This window comes from Ochotona princeps, chromosome 1, assembly GCF_030435755.1.
Source record: "Ochotona princeps isolate mOchPri1 chromosome 1, mOchPri1.hap1, whole genome shotgun sequence".
NCBI lineage: Eukaryota > Metazoa > Chordata > Mammalia > Lagomorpha > Ochotonidae > Ochotona > Ochotona princeps.
In genome coordinates, this window is record NC_080832.1 from 85551275 (window position 1) to 85571379 (window position 20105).

Genomic DNA, 20105 nt, shown 5'->3' on the forward strand with positions numbered 1-20105 from the left:
CCTAAGGCTTTGGGCTGTACTTGACTACTTTCTTAGGCCACAAGCAGGGAGCTGGAAGGGAAGTGGAGCAGCCAGGATTAGAACCAGTGTCTATATGGGATCCTGGTGCATGTAAGGCAAGAACTTCAGCCATGAGGCTATTGCACTGGGCCAATTTTCAGCTTAAAGTTAGAGAAAGTGATTATGGTGCTAGCTAGTGACTGACCCTGGTGAAAATAGAGGAAAAGCAATCAGGGAAACTAAAATTAGAACTCAGGGCATCTGGATACCTCCTTAAAATTGTAATCGACCCTGGAAATTCTGTCAGTCTATAATGATGGGGCTTACAATCTGTATCTATAAGTAGTTCAGGTCATTTGGATTCAGGCGTTTGTGACACATTGCTCTACACTAACTAGTTCATGCATGTCTGTATAATTTTTCTTTCCTTATACTATAATTGCATATAGGGTTGGTGATTATGTCACGATTATAAACCAGTGCGGTGACATCATTACTAAACTAGGAGACATTTCACTGAGATCCTACATTTGAACTGGATATGAGATAGTGTTATTATGCTGGGGTGCAGCAATTTAAATAAATACACTGAGAGGATGGTACAAGCAGTTGCTAGACAAAAAAAAAAAGTGAATTACAGTAGCCTTTTGATATGCTCTTCTTGATGATGTCATCAAACCTATTTCATGTTTGATGAGTCTTGCTGGAAGCTGAGAGGCTTAGATGTGCAACAGTCAGAGCAATGACACACATGGGTCAGTCAGCTGGTTAGCCTTGCCCAACTTTGCCTCTAGTCTAAGCATCTCAGGGAAGATGGCTGCTAGCAGGATGTATCATCTTCTGGGTTGTACTGAGGTCACAACTCAGCAATGACTTTGGTCACCTCTGTGGTCTTTGTTTCTGTTTCCTCAGAACTCCAAGCAATCACACATAATCTGAATTCAGAGGTGAACACTGTATGATGGCTTCTCTGCTAAATCAGCTATAGTTGGATTATAAATGATGATCACTAATGCGCAGCTAAAATTGTATTAAAATAAACAACCAATCTATCAACTATGATCATAACAGCAATTTACCATCAACTCCTGTATTTATAATTGGGAGTAATGAGTCTTCTGGAAAGCCTGAAGTCATGCACTATATTTGAAACCCAGGGCTATGATCCATGAAGATAAAAATGTCTGTTGCAAAAATGCATGGATGAATGTATCTATACTTTACAGGCATAATGCACTTTGTATTTCATTATGTTGTTAATTTGTGGAGTTTTCAAGTATTTTTAAAAGTTGTACAAATATAGCTTTATACTGGTCTATACAGTTAATTAATATAGCATAGCCAATTATGAATTTAAAAATTCCTCTATTATTCTGAGAATAAGCAAATGATTACAAACATTTTAGTTGTTCCTCCAAATACTCATTTTTTCATTTATTAATTTGAGGCAATAACACGATGCTAAAACATGCAACAATTACGCAACTTATACTTACAAAACCTCTGTCCACCATGCTTGGTGACGGAAGCAGATCTTCCACCCACCATTAGTGCATAATTATTTTCACAAGTAAAACAGGGAAAGAAAATAGTGAATTTTATGCTTTTCAGCACCTTTAGTAAAGTCAAAAGACTCAACATCTCCATATATCAAAACATTTGCATCTGTATCACCAAACATGTGAAGTTACTTTGTTTCAACATGAATTATTTTATTTATACTACTTTAATTCAATAAATTTTAACATTTGAAAATTAAATTCATAAAATATTTCATAAATTTCAACATTTAATTATTATGTACATAAAATGAAGTCCATGAAAAAAGTTAAAGACATGTAATCAGAAAGTTCAAGCAACATTACCAAATTTAGCAAAATTCCAACCAAATCAAGGCTGGGTGCACTCAAACATTCAAAAATCTTTATATGCAGCCAATATGAACATGAAAAATTCCAGTAATAAAAGTGGATGGGAAATAATGTTGAAATCACCAGTAGAAAATATACTTTAATAGGCATGACATGTATTTAACAGCAACAGTAATGACTTTGTAGAAAACTTTTATGACACTATATATGAACTATCTGATTTGATCATAAGATAAAGGTATATTTTAGGACTAAAGGAGTTGATTTCCAAAAATATCGTTTAGCAGCCAAAATTTTATTTCCAGTTAAAACAATGAAATGCTGAAAGTAAAATTTATAACTAACTGAATAACATCCCAATATTAGAAAATTTAAAGTCCCATGCTATTCTAGCAACAATGGCAAATATGATGTAATCTGATACAAGGATTGTGGAAAGCCAATAATAAACAATCAGACATTTAAAGGGGTTAAAGTTTCACTGAAAAACTTAGGTAACAAAATATATGAAAAAGTAATAGAAAAGTAAAAAGATAAAATTAAAAAAATATTGCACAGCCACATTACCTAGAAAGTAAAGTTGAGGTTTAAAAAGCTCTAAACATGGATGATATAAATTATCTTCCATAGAAAAAGGTATAAATATTTCTTAGAACTTAGCATATACATTTTAATATAATACATTATTTGAATCATTGTTGAATGAGGTAATTTTCAAGTGTCTAATATGTTTATTCTATTGGAAATATTTGAGGGCAGCAACCAGGAAGAATTTCTCCAAAAATATTTCTGAATCCAGAACAGCTATATGTGCAGCTCTTCCAATGAGTGAATCAGCTGTATTGGGCAATGCATTGATGACATTGTATCGAACCAAATTACAGTCCTTGCTTTTTAGAACTGGACGAAGCAAATTGTGAATCATTTCTGAATATATCTGCCCTATGAAACAAACAGGAAAAAGGAAAATCAGTTCATAAGAATAACAAAAAAGTTCTATGCCAACTTGTGTGTGATTTATAAAAGTTATATTATTTCATATAAAATATGTCTAAGGTTTCATTTTTCCAACAATCATTTCTGAGACTGTTTTGTAGAAAATTTTAGTAATCATATTATTTATTAGTCAAGTAAAAATAGCAATTTATTATACTTCATTCTTGTTGATTTGATATTTTTAAGTTAAAGTAATGCACAAATTAAAGTTTTCTTCGATATAATGTTTCTTATAGCTTATTAAACCATTATAAAAACAAGCTAGCTTTTAAAATTCTGAAGCATGTACTTTAAAAATGTGGGCAATCAGCATTTTCAAATTATTGAGAAAGAACAGCAAGTTCCTAATTCAGAAGAATGACTCAAGCTTGGCAAGGCTCAAAGAACAAACTGGATCAACAGAACACTATGGTCTGAAGTTTAAGTGACATGGATTCTCTTTCCAATTCTTAGATGGCTCCTCTCCTTCTTTTTGGTCAATTCTTACAAGACTTGTAAGACTAGACTTACATACACAGAGATAATATAAGCTGTCTGAAAAGGGGCAAAATATAGCTTACAATTTTTATGCACAACTCCTATCACTAAAAGATGGCATTAACCTATCCATACAATCTTGAGTTTAGTGAAAACAACCTTAAATTTCAGAGCAAAGGATATAGTTCTGATGAAGTGATAAGAAGGGAAGAATATACATAAATAAGTCATACAAATTTGTAACCAATATTTTTCATTCCTATCTCTTCCTTTGCTTTTCATCTTAAATCAAGTTGGATTTCTGGTTCTTTGTTATTTAAGAATACACTTACACAGGAGGACGTTCAAGTCAGCCTCATTAAATTACCTTTGTCCCTAGTGTTACCAAATGTTATTATAATAAAAGAATAGAATAAGAATTATCTAGTTTCAGTTATCATTTTGAAGGCTGAGCTCTTCTTGAATTTCTAAGTGGACTTGAGCTTTTATAGAGGAAGAAAGGGCATAGTCATTGATATCTAGTGGGTAGAAAAGGAAATAAAGAGAGAAGGGTGCAGGAAAAGGGGAAAGTGGGTGGAAAAAAATTTGGGAAAAACTTAATTCATAGTACAGCTTGGTTTATTTTGTTACCTGACTGCTTGTCCTTTAAAGCTGTCTTACACATTTCAATGCGGGCAGAGTGGTAAGGAACATAGCGATCCTGCAGAGAGCCCACCAGCACAACATTTTTGAAATAATGAAGCCCTGCGAATGAATCATAATACCACAATTAACCACACTGCAGTTTCTATTATATTAAATGATCAAAATATAAATTTATTTGCTTAGTGGTACCAAGTTTATGCTGTATGCACTTGATGAATTCTAAAATTTCTGTGTTTTCTACAAAACCTCAGCTTCACTTCATACTGCCTTTGTGCTAGCCTGGGAAATTTGCACTGATGGCAATCACTGTGGTATGACTTAAGTTTCTTTTGCAAGTATTTAATGGCATTCTTACATGACAAAGGGTATTTTTCAAAGTTTAGGAATATTTCCAAATAAATACATCAGTTCCCTGTTTTTTTTTTTTTTTTTGGTTGTTGCTATTTAGCTCCCCCCTTTCATATTTTTAGTTTTTATTAGTTGGGTGAATATATAATTTGCTAATTAACTCATTAACATACTGGAACCATGTTCTGTATCTCTTTAATATCATTGATATTCCATTTTTATTTCTGGCTTGGACTAGGTCTATATAAACTTTTATGTCAATATGTTAGAGCTGGGCTGTAGAGTATGTAATTATTTTTTCTGAAATGCTCCACAGTAAAACTTTGGGGTCAGTAAAATTCAAACAATTAAAGATAGACCAGTTGTGGGAATTATTGTAGATTCTTAATTGTAGTCTGTTGGAGATGCTCTTTCCTCTGCAACACACATATTCATCCAGAAAACAGTATAGTCTCCCACACAGTGAGGTGACACCGTATAACAGATACGACCTATACCAAATAAAAGGCCATCCTGTAATTTATATTTAAGGAGAAGAAGCCATACACAGTATATATAAATATACAATTACAGGGTTATAAGTGTAATACTCATGTTTACTATAGGGATTCAATAACTGCAAATACATAGTTAAAACATTTTATGCAACTATTAAGCAAGTATGCAAGTTCCTACAGGCTAGCAAAAGAATTGAGGCTGGGAGCAGCACAGACAAGACAGGCTACAGTACCAGTTGGTATATGCATGGGTCAGATCTGGGGCTGGGCCAGACTATAGCACCGACTACCAAATACTGAGGTGAGGGGGGCAAGACAGACAGGGCCACAGTACCCACTAGCACAAGTGAGATCTGGGGAGAAGGGTGCAAGCCTGCTGGTGTACACGAGGGTTGAGTGTATGGTGGGCTGGGTTAGGCTGGGCTGGGCTGTAGCATGCATTGGTTTATGTAAGAGACAGGGCTGGAGACAGAACTGACTCAGCAATTACAACTACCAGTGTGTGTGTGCGTAGGTCGAGGTAGGTGACGGACTGAGCAAGACTCCTTACTGGCAAGCACACGAGTCAGGTCTGGAATCACCTCAGATGAGGTTTCTTTGGGGATCCCCACAACTGACCTGCTGGAGTCAGAACTCCAGCCATAGGCAGAATTGCAGGATCACTGGACAGTAGAGTGCATGTGTAAGACCTGGGCCTCCTCAGCTGCTATAATGGAGCTGTGGATAGCATGCTCAAATGCACATGGAGGATATGGCAGTCCATTGGCACCTGCAGAGGACATCTGGTACCACAGCAGAGGAAGGAGGGCAGAACAAATTGGAAAACTACCCCAGCTAAGTGTTGTTGGCAAATATATCTGGGTGAGTGGAGACTCTAAGGTGGACTACACCAGCCAGTGGACCCTGGAAGGATTTTCTCATCCTAAGATTGGTGAGACTGACAGCATTTCAGATCTATCAAAATCACTTAAGCAGAACCCTTCGATTATGCTCCACACTGGGACCCTGAGATGATATCGAATGGCTATTCCCATCTCAAGGTACTGAGGTGGTTGGGAGGCTGGACACAGCTTATTCATCTATCTGCTCCCTTCCTCCATATACAGGAGGGAAAAAAACCCAAAAACTTGGAAACAGCGGCCTCACCTACTTTCCCCTAACCCTTGATCCTCCCACCCTGATCAACTATGTAAACATCGTCAAAATTTAAAAAAAAAATTGGCTTGACTATAAAAATTAAAAGAAGCAAAAATTTTTTTTCTGTTAATTCTAGTTTTTCATGACATAAATTTAAGTCCACTTTTGAAATCACCTGAAACCATGAAAACAGGCCTGGCACAGTAGCATAGCAGCTAAAGTCCTTGCCCTGTACATACCAGGCTTCCATATGGTTGCCAGTTCTAATCCCAGCAGCTCCTCTTCCCATCCAATTTCCTGCTTTTGGCCTGGGAAAGCAGTTGAGGACGACTCAAAGCTTTGGGACCCTGCACCTCTGTGGGGGACCCAGAAGAGGCTCAGGGCTCCTGGCTTTGGACTGGCTAAGCTCTGGCCATTGCAACTGCTTGGGAGAGTGAATCAATGGATGGAAGATCTTCCTCTCTGTTTATCTGACTTTCCAATAAAAATAAAATAAAGCTTAAAAAAACCTATGAAAACATCATTATGACCACTAGTTTGGGAATCAGCAGCGTATCTTAAAGTTCGGGTCTTCAAATCAGTGTGCATTCACCACTGAATAATCTTAAGATTAGTCATGCTGTATATGGGCATTCCAATCTACATATGGACACTTTCCTGAAAATGACTTGCCTTTATCCTACAAGAGAAAGGTATTTATTTTTGCCACTCTATTTTAGATGTTATTACAGTATAAACCCATGCATATAAAAATCTCTCGGGAACCATGCAAACTATGAAGCCTAAATTTTATCTGACAAAAAGCTTGATTTGACTGATCATTTAACAATGAGAAGTGGCTGTGAACTGTATTTTATGATAGATATTCTCCATAAATTAAATAAGCTAAAAGTATAACTTTAATAGAATGAACTTTTTGAAAATATATATCATCCAAAATGCCAGAAAATATAATTCACAACCATTTGAACTCATGGAATATTTTTTTGGTGTCATCTTAAAATTATACAACAGGATATAAACTTTTTCAAAGTTCTTTTAAGGGGTAAACAAGCAAAGGATATTCAAGCCATTCTGCAATTTTCACTTGTATCCACACTTAGTTACACTACTTTTTCAGTTATCATACCTATATTCAACTTATTTTAGGCACTATATTTTTTGAATCCTGTGTATAACAACACCATTACTGAGATTTTATTCCAAGCTGCATAGAACCAGTTAAACACATTAGCATAAGAGTTACTTTTTCACTTATCTAAAAGCTGTTATGTTGATGTCCTCCATAAGAGGGGGCTTCCATCATACATGACCCTTGGGGTGCCATTCAGGTACAACAATCCTTGCATAGCACTGCCTCAAGAATATTCATCCATACTTTCTATTTCTCCTCAAACTATCAATCTCTTCAACCTTTGACATGACTTTTTTATTGTACTGAGAAACAGAATAAGACAATGTCCACCCACTTCCACCTTAACACCTACCAATTTACCATACTTGTACCTTCTTTTTCCACTTTTTGCTAAAGATAGCTCAATATCTCTTGACTATTTAAAAACATGACTCTTAACAGCTGTCCTCCTTCTCATGCATCATTATTTTGTCAGTTTTGTATAGGATATTTTTTTTCTTTTTTAATGTTTACTATTTAAGAGGCAGAGACAAAGAATTAGAGAACATTTGCATCAACTGGCTCACTAAGCAAATGTTCATATGGACTGGGGCAGGGCTGGGGCTTAGGTATCAAACCTGAATGCAACCCAGGCTTCCCAGATGGCCGACAGGAATCCAGTCACATGAGCAATTACCCTCGACTCTCTGAGTGTACTAGCAGGAAGCTGTGGTCAGCAGCGGGAACAGAACAGCAAACCAATGCACTCTGTTGTGGACATCTTAACTACCAGGATACATGCTCATTCCCTTTACAGGCCATTCTTATCAGTATACATAACACTAACACATCATTTCCTTAAGAAAATCAATGAACAAGTCCCCAGACCCTGGACCCCACTCATTTATGGTAAATTTTTTTCTTTAAGAACTCTCTGTGTTCTTTCTTTTCCTCTAGTGAATCTTCTCCAAGAAGTCTTTCTTCCTCATAGTTCTGGACAAATTTCACTTGCTACTTAATGAACTAAAACAAAACAAAACAAAAACTACTGCTCTATTCTAAGGCTCCTCTTGTTTTACAAGTTTTAATTCCGTCAGAAAGCCCAACTTGACATAAAAAATGATTATTTTAAGTCAGTTTCTTCTCCCCAAGCATGTCAGAATAAAGTACTGAGAGATCACTTTGCATTAGTGACTCTGTAAAGCAACTTGAATCTAAGTCAGTTCTCTTGTTTGTGAGGGATGACTATGGGAGCGAAAAATGTACCTTGCTTCCAAGTTTTGTGATACTCTTCTTTATAAAAGTCATATATATTTCTGTTTTCAATGATCACTTTAAATATAATTCTCAAATTTGAATTTCTCACCTGCCTCTCAATGGATAACCTGACATGAAACTTTGTGTCATTCTTTTGGCAAAGATTATTTGTTTTTATTGGAAAGGCAAATTTCCTGACAAGGAGCAATGGAGTGAACAATCTTCCACTGCTGGCTCACTCCCCAAGTGGCCACAATGGCCAGAGATGGGCCGGCCGTTCAGAAGCTAGGAGCCAAGAGCCTTTCCAGGTCTCCTATTTGGGTGCCGGGTTTCAAGGCCTTGGGCATCCTCCATTGCATTCCCAGGTATACTAGCAGGGAGCTAGACATAAGCAGAGCAGCTGGAATCCATATTTGATGTCACAGGAGGCTTACCCTGCTCTGCCATGTCACTGGCCCCATAATAATCTATTTCAACAGCTTGTAATCAATGTTAGTGAACAGAAGCATAAGTAAATAAATTTGTGAAAAGAAGAACTTCCTGTGGTGCACAAAGTTATGAATGGGACCATAAGTTGATCCTCTCAACAGTCTCAATGACTGAGCAGAGCAGAAGCTTCCAGGCTAGCACCTCTTCTGCTGGGGAACAATCACGTTGGTTTATCTCAAAATAGCTTAATGCAAATATACTCTAAAAATAGAACAATTTATTATGAGTGCATTCAGGTGAAAGATTGGGCTGTGGATGAGTAACATGCAACTGTACATTTCCCCAGCCCATTCCTGTGCCATCTTTATTTGTAAAATTCAAGCAGTTTTGTTTGCTTTTCCCTACTAAAAAAGTTTTTAAAATTATTCCCCTCTTGTCCACATCCTTCATTCACAGGTGGCACAGCTAAGAGTTGTACATATCAGTCCATATTCCATTCTAGGTACACAGAACACTTTATTTGTAAGATTTATATATGAATTTTTTGCTTCTCATTTTGCTTTTAAAATTCAAGGGACAACTTTTCATATTTCTACAAATATACTCATTCTTTTAAATATTATGTGTCTCCATGACTGCATTTTAGTATATTTGCTGTTTCTCTACCAATATTTAGGTCCATCCCATTTCAATGGGGAGGGGATATAAAAAATAAAAACAGTGCATGAACAGCCTTTCCCTAATCTGTGTGAGATTTTTGCAGGAAAAACTGCAATGGACTGCTTAGAACATCCTTCAAATTCTCATAAATGTACCCTCCCCCAAATTACATAACCTCCCCTTTTGCCATTAGCATATAAATATATCTGCTTTCTCAAATAATCCTCAATACTGGATATTATCTTTTTAATTTCTACCAACCTAACAGCAAAAGGATTAAACTATTTTTTACTCCAATGTGTGTTTCTTTGACTAAAGTTTTAAAGACTGTATTTATTGCTTTCTGGGCTGTTAGGTTAGGTAGTAGGGACATATTACACATATCACCAAGGCATCAACAACATGATATTATCTCCAGCTATGTGTTCTATTAATCATGTATTTGTGATTACATGAGCACTGCTTCTTGTAAATTCACCATTCATCAATATTTTAAAAAGTTCTTTCTATGGTGGTTTGTATTATAATACTAGGTATTTTATCTTTCCAGGTGAAGTTAAATTTGATATATTTTCCGAAATAATAGCTCTTTGCAGAGATCCTGATATGCTTCTCATGACCCTGAAATTGAGAAGTGTTTTATCCTGAGGTTCTAGAGGAAAGTGTCTGAGCTTCCTCAGGTTCAGGCAGCTCAGCCGAAGGATGAAAACGTTGAGTGATTGGATGAAGTCTAAGATATCCTTTCGGTTTCAAATGCCATGTGATGAAACAAATCAACTAAACATTTTTCGTACTCACATCACATATACTATATTTCCTTATTTCTAAAGGTAATTTCTATAACACTACTGCTATTTTTTTATACTGCTATTTTTAAAAATGTATTTTAAACTTGGTAGCCAGTCTTTTTAAAAGTGTGTCAACAAAAATGTTTTAATATTAACATTGTTATTTTGCACAGATTTACTTTTTGCAATCCTGGTAGGAATCTTATCTGAGTTGAAAATCCAAGTAATAAAAATGCCAAATGGCTTTATTTTGGAAGTATTTCTCTGTATCCACCTTGATTCCAACTGCTCAAAGACAGCCCAGTTATATGGACTGTGTATTAGTATCTGACTCAGTCCCTGATGTGATATTAAAGATACCGTTAAGTGGGGAAAGTTACAAGACTTTTCCACGTATAAAATGAGCAGGTTTAGTCATAAAAAGTTTTATTCATTTTAGTTTCCTTATTTTAGTTACTTTTCAAGATATCAAGAAAAAGGTTTAAGTGAATCTTTAGTTATTTCTCCGGATGATATAACATGCTTTATGTAAATACCTTAATGGCAACTTTTATCTTTATTCTTCTTGACATTTTGGTTATTTGTTCCTTTTCCTGAAAAACTTAGTGAGTTTTCTAGCAATTCATGTTGTCATTTTATGGCTATTCTCTGGAAATGGTTAAAGCAGTGGTCCTAAACTGGTCATTTTGCAACTGTAAGGACCATAACAATGCTAGAAGACATTTGTGGTTGTCACAACAAAAGTAGGCAATTTGACAGGTGTGTTTGCTACTAGCACAGGATGGACAGGAGCCAGAAATGCTGCTCAGCATTGTAGAGTGCCCAGGACAATCCCTGACTACAAAAGCAGCAGACAGTAAAGAATGCCAACAGTGCTATGGTAGGGAAAACCTTGTGCTTTTAAAATCTGATGTATTATGAAAAATATAGTATTTTTATTTTTGTGGATTTCCTTTAAATACATCTGAAACATGTTTCTTTCAAAAATAATTAGCTGATTCCTTCCCACTCTTGCAAAAACAAGATAATAAAGTGTTGCTTTTAAATCAAGTGATACCCATTATTAACTACATCTCTAACTGTCTGGAAAACGATTATCTGTGCAGAATCAGCACAGCATGAGACATCTTTAATTGTTATATTTTATTTGTCAGAATTCAGCTACTGAAAGAGATTCTGAGCAGATGTTTTTAGGAAAATCACATAAAATGTACATTGTTTTTAAAATTTCAGTAGTGAATAGATTCTGACTACTTCTGAGGTCTAATGGTGAGATGCAAGGGTTGCCATGATCCCTTTCTACTCTAGTTGACTTTTCTACTTCTTCCATGGTGTCACCTAAACCATGTTTGTCCTACAGTTTACTTGTCGTATCAGTCTAGTTCCTTCACTTTCTTTGTTAGCCAACACTGAGATGTTAGTACACCAACTTTCTATATTGCATACATTACTTATATATTTTATTAGCAATTTATAGAATGCAAAACGGTATTTTTGGTCAAAAGTTGCTATAAAATTTAATCAACATTTATAACCAAAATGCCTTAATCTAAAAGGGTAATTTCCTTTTAAAAGCTACATTTCTGAAACCCTTTAGTAGATTTACTGTGTTCAAACACACACACACACACACACACACACACACACTTACCAATTTGGGCTGTAGAAGTCTAGATGACATAGGGAAAATATTTAATAATCAATAAAATAGGGATAAACAGTACTGTAGAAGTTAGAACTATAGTTCTATAGTTCTATAGAAAGAATAATTATTAATAGTTTAATTTCTGACATTTTTCACAAATATTTGATAGTACTGGAAAAGGAAGATAAAAAAATATGTGGCAAATTATACAATGGTTGAGAACTGGAATGGAAGACAGCTAGAAGCAAAAGAAAAGCTAGGACATGCACAGCATGTTATGTAACTGGAGTATTCTAAAAGCTAACATTTTAGATAGTTTCAAGTAGCTGCATAGTTTATGAAAGATAAATATAATCAAGCCCCCTGCTTACGGCCTGGAAGTAGCTAAGGATGGTTCAAAACCTTGAGACATTCACATGGGAGATCTGGAAGAGGCTCCTAGCTTTGGATTGGCTGAGCTCCGACTGCTGTGGCTATTCGGGGAGGGAACCAGTGGATGGATGTTCATTCTCATTTTCCCCTGTAAATCTGCTTTTACAATAAAAATACATTCTAAAAAAGATTTACTTATTATTGGAAAGGCAGATTTACAGAGAGGAGAGACAGACAGAAAGATCGTCCATCCACAGGTTCACCCCCCAAATTGTCCCAATAGCTGGAACCCAGCTGATCCGAAGCCAGGAGCCTCTCTCAGGTCTCCCTTGTGTGTGCAGGGTCCCAAGGCTTTGGGCCATCTTTCACTGCTTTCCCAGGCCACAGGCAGGGAGCTGGCTGGGAAATGAAACGGGTAGGACATAACTGATGCCCATATGGGATCCCGGCACTTGCAAGGAAAGGATCAGCTAATTGAGTCACTACTCCAAGCCCTTTGTGCTTTTTTTCTTTTGTAAAAAAGTTTTTCTATGCAGTCTTTCCAAACTGCTCCTATGTACTTACCTGCTTTATTACTAAGCTTATACAAAAAAGTTTGACGAGGGTCTGAGTGATCTCGACATGTTAGCTGCAAAAGAGAACCTGATTTTTTCCACTTCTGCATAAACCAGAGACCTAAGAGAGTTACATGACATATTAGTATAAATGGACATACATAATATATAAAAATAAATAATTTTACTTCAATGCATGATATATGCGAAATTAACATTCTGTTGGATAATAAAGAATGTTTTCCTAGCATATCCCATGTATTGATAACACATATAAACATGCCCATATACACATACCTTATGGTTAATAACTATTTTTTCTTAAATTGTATTCATATTAAGAGATCAAATTTCATTTATCTCATATGTACAATTTTAATGTTCTCATATTTCTTCCTTCTTTTTCTTCCGCAATCTCCCTCCTATTCAAAAATTTTTTTGCAAAAATACAATTTCAACCCACTCTATAATAATAGGCTTAATGTGCCACTAATTACAATATTCAACAAGCAAAAAAAGAGAAACAAACCACTCTCATAATGATAAATATCATGCATTCTCTAATATGTGGCAACTAAGATAGAACACACAAAAAACCGTAGAAATAAAATAGATACTGTTGAGATAGGATTGTTATTTTTAGCCTACATTTAGATGTCAGTGGAAATGAGGTCTTGTTTCTTCACTTTTTACTGGTTGAATATAATGATAAGTGGCTGGGTAAGCCTGTGAATAAGTGTGGACTAAAAGTATGACTGCAAGTACTTTAAAGAGAGAGAAGGGTAATTGGAGGGAAGAATGGGAACAAGGGACTATTCCCATGGAATGCATAAAATCTGTTTTCTTTCATTCATTGAAAAAAAAAGCCAAAGGAAAAATCAAGCCAAATAAAAGGGTAAATTAAGTACCAATTGTTTTCTCAATAAGAAAATTCTACTTCTCAAAATTACGGTCTTAATTTTCATTTTAATTTCCTTAGAAAATTTGGATCAATATATTCAACATTAGAGTTTCTCATACTATCCTTCTTACTGTTGCCAAACTAAATCAGAGTCAACATTTTATGTAATATTTTATAATTATGTAATAAGTGTTAGTATTTGTTATCTGTTCAGCTAATAAAGTAACAGCTTCTTTATAAGATAAATCACTGAAAACATTTAGAGTTTAAGGGAAAATGCTATTATGTATTGGCAATTATCATCTCAATGAGAATAATAATTTTCAGAAATGACACGCATAGCAGAGTAAAAAATTATCTACATGTTGTTTTACAAAACCTCAAGTATGTGACGAGCTGACTTAACAAACACCGGCAAATGCTAAATCTGTGTTTACATTTCCTCCCTATACCTATTTTTTTTTTGGTATATAATAAAACTTACCTGTATTAACAAGAGCACTGCTGTTATACAGGGTACCAAGGTGAGGTCCAGAAAGAGACAGAAAGGTATGAAGTTTGTTGAGGTAATATTTAAACCTTGGTCTTGTAAGCACTGAACGGATTATTAGGTTGCCCAAAGAATGTCCAATAAAGCTTTAAGAGAAAAAAAGTATGAAACATTTATCCCACCATACTTTTTAGTAACAAAAATTAAAGATGATAACAACACACATACATGTAAATACCAAGTTAAAAATTTTTCATTATGTTTTAAAATAATTTTCTATTTTGAAATTATATAACCTATGGTTTAAAGAAAAAAAAGAATAGATTCCCATTACTGTATAATTAAAATGGTTATAAAAACAAAATAACTGTATGAAAAATTTTACATAATGTTTCTAATTGCTTTCTGTATCATGACATTGTAAGTATTCATAATGGTGGAAAATCTAGTATTTTGTCAAGGTATATTTAAGTTTCACTGGGAGTCTTCTTTTTATTCAGGAGCAGAGATGCATACTGAATCACTTGATATTAATTTTTAAATTTCATTTTAATTATTTGGGAGGCAGAGAGAGAGAAGACAGAGAAAGACATCACTTATCTGTTGGTTTACTTTCCAGATGCCCACAAGGTACAGGGTCAGGTCTAAAGCCAGGAATGCAACCTGGGTCTCCCGAGTGGCTGCAAGAAACCCAGTACCTGAGCTGTCACTGCTGCCTCTCAGTGTCTGCTTTAACAGAAAACAGGAGCCAGGAACCAGAGTCACAGCTGGAAACTGCACCTAGGCACTCTGACGCAGGACACGGTCATGACCAAACGCCCATCAAACACTTATTTTTAAATCCATTTCTCCATGAATTTTTTTTATTTGATTTTTATTTGAAAGGCAGAGTTCCAGAAAGAAGGAGAGACAAAGACTGAGATCTTCCATTTGTTGGTTCACTCCCAGATGCTGCAATGGCCAGAGCCTGGCTGGTCTGAAGCTACAAACTAGGACTTGGCTCATCCTCCTTTGCTTTCCCAGGCCACTAGCAGGGAGCTGGTGTGGAAGTGGTGAAACAGTGCCAGCACCCTCTGTGAACTTTTAACATGCCTTCATATCTATCTTTAAAATATATCCATTTGCCTAACTTTTCTTAGGGTAACAATTTTATTCAGGCACAATTCACATGTCATATAATTTATTCATTTAAATTGGACAACTCACAACCACACACAAAAAAAATCCTATACATTTTGGCTGTTACCTACCCATTTCCCTTACCTTCCACGGTACTAAGCAATCATTATAGAATCACATAATACAGTCTTTTCTCGACATGTTTATATTACTAGAAAATTAACATAAATCAGTTTTCAATATTTGAAGGGAAAATACTACCTCAAATTCTGTTTAGTTTTTCTATGACTCAGGAAAGTATGGAATTTAAGTTATTGTATTACAGAAGTTACCTTATTTTTGAGACTGTCAGACTGTATATCTGAATATACTGAATTATCTCATCCAAAAGTCGATCAGTCATGCTATCAAAATCAGCAAAAGTATCATTCTGAACAAAAGCAAAACAGACATATTACTGAAACTGGTATAATATTATGCAAAAAATGCTATTTCAAATTAAGGCAAGGAAAAAGACGGTTAAATGAACGTTTTAAAGGAGAAGTTAATGAATATGATATTTATTACATTAAAATGGCCCAAAAAATGAGATTCTAGAAATTTAAAGATTTATTAATCCTGGCAACAGCTGCTTCATTCAGTTGTTAAAGCTTTTACCTTTTTAGCAGTATAAAATTAGTTATTATGGTTTAACTGTTGAAATAGTTGCAGAAATATTTTAGGTGAAGATAAGAGCTAAGTCAAAATGTAAAATAAGCATTTGTGCTTATGTTTAATGACAGAGCAATCAGAGAAACTTTTATTACTATAGGCATTTTGTGGGAAGCAAATATTAAAGTAGAAATTGGTAAAATAAAATTAAAAAAAAAGGCTTGCTTCTGTATTTTACCTGATTTCTTTCAGACATGAGAAAATCAATTCTTCCTCCAGGAAGTCCAAGTTCAATGTAAGTTTTTACTAATCGGAGATCTGCACTGTTACCTAGAAAGCAAAAATGATGCTTATTAGATAAAGTAAAACATCCATTATATACATTTTTACAATTTTCAGAAACAAGTTTATAGCTTACATCATTTATAAATAGACAATGCACTCCATTAATTGTTGAGACACACAAAGTTAGAGATCATCTTTTTATGCTTCTCAGGAGGTTTTGGTCTTAATGAGGCTTTTACTCATCACTTGCTGGAGCATTTGCTTGTTAAACTATTAGGACATCACTTTAGTGCTGTTGGCCCTAGCAGCTGTAAATGACTGCCAATTTACCATCACCAGTATAGGCAGGTAAGATTTTAACAAAACTTGAATGCATTTTGTAATAAAATTTAATCTGTTGAGCTTCTTGATGGCACAGTATAGCTTCAGAGAAATAAAAATTCATTTAAACATCTAAAGTAATTTAGCAGTTGTTCACTTCAATATAAAGTATATATAAAACATTTAAATATAAAAACATGATTTTTAAAAATTAGTTTCAATAAACTTAGTTAATGCCTTTGGTTTACTAATTAATATTAATTGTAAATTTAAAAATTTTATCCTATTATTTGTCTTTTATCCTATTATTTGCTATCTGATTATTTAATTTATTGATAGTTATATTATTCCTGACTTAATTTAAAAAGAGCATTTAAAAAAAAGATTTATTTTTATTGGAAAGACAGATTTACTAGTTCACTATTCAAATGGCTGCAACAGTTGGAGCTAGGCAGATTCGAAGCCAGGAGAGGAGCCTCTTTAAAGTTTCCCAAATAGATTCATGGTCCCAGGGCTTTGGGACCCTCCACTACTTTTCCAGACCACTGGCAGGGAGCTGGCTGGAAAAAGGACATGACCCTGTACCCATCTGGGATGGTGATGCTGGGAGGCATTTGCAGCCAATTGAGCCATCAAGCTGGGCCCGAGAGCATTTCTAGTGTTGCACTATTAAGTTTTCCACGCGCTAGAAATATAAATGCCAGACTAGCTTTATTTAAAGGAATGGATACTCAATAGTTTCTTACTTGATTTGCTGATACATTTCATTAACAACAATTTTCCTTCATGACTTTGTTTTTCAAATATTTAACTGTTACAGCAGATAGCATTTCTGCTTCAAGGTCTTTTTATATAAAATATGTATGCCATTTTGACAGACTACTGTTGAGCTCATGATCTACAATACCTAGACAGGAGTTCAGAAAGAACTCATGGATTCTGGTGTCCACAAGTTTGCTGTATAACATCATAACAAAATGATGGCCAGGGAGGATGTACCCGTACACAAAACCACTCAATGGTTAGCAGACGAGTCTGCAGGTCAGACCCAGTTGTTGGTCTGTTTTCATACACAGCTGCAAGGTAACACAGCTTCTACATTTGTTGAAGGGTTATTTAAAGATAAAAACACTAACAAAAAAAACCAACCAAACAAACAAAAACCCTAAAACAGAATATGTGACATAGACAAAAGAAATCAATAACCATTTACTATCTGGTCTTTTACAGAAAAAGTTTGCTGACTGTCCTTCTTCAATAAATTTATTATATATGCCTACTTTTACATTCTGACAATTCAATTCTACTTGCATTGCAATACTTTTTTTTAGCAATAGACTTTAATATATTAAGTCTATTTGCTAAATTTTCATAAAGTATATTTATATATAAATAAAAGTTTGCTCTTTTTTGGGGGGAGGTATTGCTTCAATATCTTGGTCAGATAACAAACTTAGATCAACTCTTAGGAATAAAATGGGATATATTCCATATTTTTCCATTGTTCAAGCAGACAGAAATAGTATGTTCCTGGAGAGTTATTTTCTTTTAAAGATTTATTTTACTTTTATTGGAAAGGCAGATTTACAAAGAGAAGAGAGCTAGAGAGAAAGATCTTCTTTCCACTGGTTCACTCTCCAAATGGCCACAATGGCCAGAGCTGAGCTGATTTGAAGCCAGGAGCCAGGAGCTTCTTCCAGATCTCCCACATGGGTGCAGGGTCCCAAGGCTTTGGGCTATACTCCACTCCTGCCCACATCATAAGGGAGGGAACTGGATGGGAACTGGAGTATCTGGGACATGAACTGGCGTGGATATCGGATCTCAATGCATGCAAGGCGAGGATTTAGCCACCTGAGCTAGGCCCAGAGAATTTCTTTTTTTTTTTTAATCCTATTTTTTAAATTATATTTTTGACAATCTTTACATAGTTAATTAGGGTAAAAAGGTTCAAGGGCTATAGGGAAGTGGGTAAGACTATTATTTCCATATTGTTTCCTTGGCCCAGAGAATTTCAAAGTAGTCTTTGTCAGAAGGTCAGGAAGTCTTTCTTGGGAAATAAATACTTTTGTGTTTTTATAATCTATAAAATCTAGTTTGTTTTTATAGAATCACAATACTGGCGCCCCTACGAGGTGGAATTCGGCCGGAGACTCAGGCCAAACCCACAGCTGTGAGGCATTGGGCGAGTCCTTGGCTTTGGGCAGCCAGTACACTAAGTGGTGCCAGGCTGTGCCTGCTGGCTGCCCGGCGGTGAGCTCTGAGGTTTTTACGATATGAAATAGCTGTTTGGGGACACCCATCAACAGGCCCAACTTTAGTGTAGGTGCGACAGGATTCCTGGTACTATCCGGAAACAGAGGCTTGAAACTTTAGGGCAACACACCCACCGCCCTTGTTGGGTGGTGAGCGGGATTGGGGAGTGGCGAGACCTTGGGCCTGGGGGTTTAAACTTCCGGCAGACGGGAGGCTACTGAGGGGCCACAGGATGGGGTGTCTTGCTCAGATCCGGACTCCAGCCACCATGTGCTCATGGTGAACTGCGCCCGGGCCTGCCAGGATGGAGCACAGGTCATGCCGAGTTAGGCTCTTACACCTACTGGTATACTTGAGTCAAGGACACTAAGCCACAGTGTCTAAGGCAGAGGCCAGGACAAATGAGGGACTGAGATAAGCTGAGTCAGAGCAACCACTGGCAGGCGTGTGATCCACGGCTAGGAACAGGACCAGTTTGGGAGCCAAGGGGACACCCTAACTGAGTTGAGGTTCCCACCAAGGGGCACGTGTGCTGGAATGGGGGCTGCGTTCTAACAAGGAAACAGTTGTAGTCTCCCAAGGCACTAGTGTGGGCTGGGATTGGATGCACCGGGCCATGCCAGACCCCAAACCATCTGGTGTCCTGGAGAACCAGGGTAGATGTGAGACTGACTAGGCTAGGTCTCAATCCCCTCCTGAGCCATGTGTGAGCTGTACGTGGGTATAGATGAGCCATGGCTGGGCTGAAACATCCTACAACAAGAACCAGAATGGGGTGAAAGCCAGCCAGGAAAAGCCACTGTTCCTGCTTGGACAGGAGGTGAACTGAATAGGGCTGGCTCAAAGACTCCCTGGTATGCGCATAACTTGGCAAAGGGAGAGGCTCTGAGGGAGGTGCCTGGGCAACTCCTCTGGAAGGACACAGTCCCTGCAGGTAAGCGCAAGAAGAATGATAGGAAACAGCCCAGAATAGGCCATGGAAAGTTTCCCACAGGCATACATCTGGCATGGGTCAGGGGCAGACCAGGTTGAATCAGTTCATATCACCCACTGGCAAATCCGATCACCAGAACAGTGTGGGTTGGGCCGGGTTTGGTCACGACAAAAACCAGTGCACAATATGGAATGCCAGGGTGAGGTTGCCTGTACTGGATTTGACTGCAGCACCCAACCAGCACGCGTGAGAACCAGGAAGAGAAGGGCACAGCCAGTGGGGGGATTTAGGGGCTGGTTCCCTCACCGGACAGCTACTCCCACTGCAGAGCGTGGGCTGGGATGAGGACAGACCAGAC

The 20105-nt window shown here is 36.6% G+C and overlaps 1 protein-coding gene across 11 annotated transcripts in view; it reads right to left on the reverse strand.

The window, feature by feature from the left end:
* Positions 1-2145: 2145 nt before the first annotated feature.
* The window catches only part of FAM135A (family with sequence similarity 135 member A), a 117557-nt gene continuing 99597 nt past the window's right edge, over positions 2146-20105 (reverse strand). For 10 of the 11 annotated variants that reach the window (XM_058661602.1, XM_058661578.1, XM_058661564.1 and 7 more), the window contains 6 exons: positions 16190-16281; positions 15633-15730; positions 14176-14327; positions 12801-12911; positions 3975-4088; positions 2146-2813 (listed from right to left, as the gene is read on the reverse strand). In XM_058661602.1, coding sequence (XP_058517585.1) covers positions 2608-2813; positions 3975-4088; positions 12801-12911; positions 14176-14327; positions 15633-15730; positions 16190-16281 — 773 coding nt within the window. In that variant the 3' untranslated portion in view covers positions 2146-2607. Of the gene's footprint in view, positions 2814-3974; positions 4089-12800; positions 12912-14175; positions 14328-14485; positions 14862-15632; positions 15731-16189; positions 16282-20105 lie in introns of those variants that run through there. The other variant, XM_058661587.1, reaches the window with a different exon arrangement.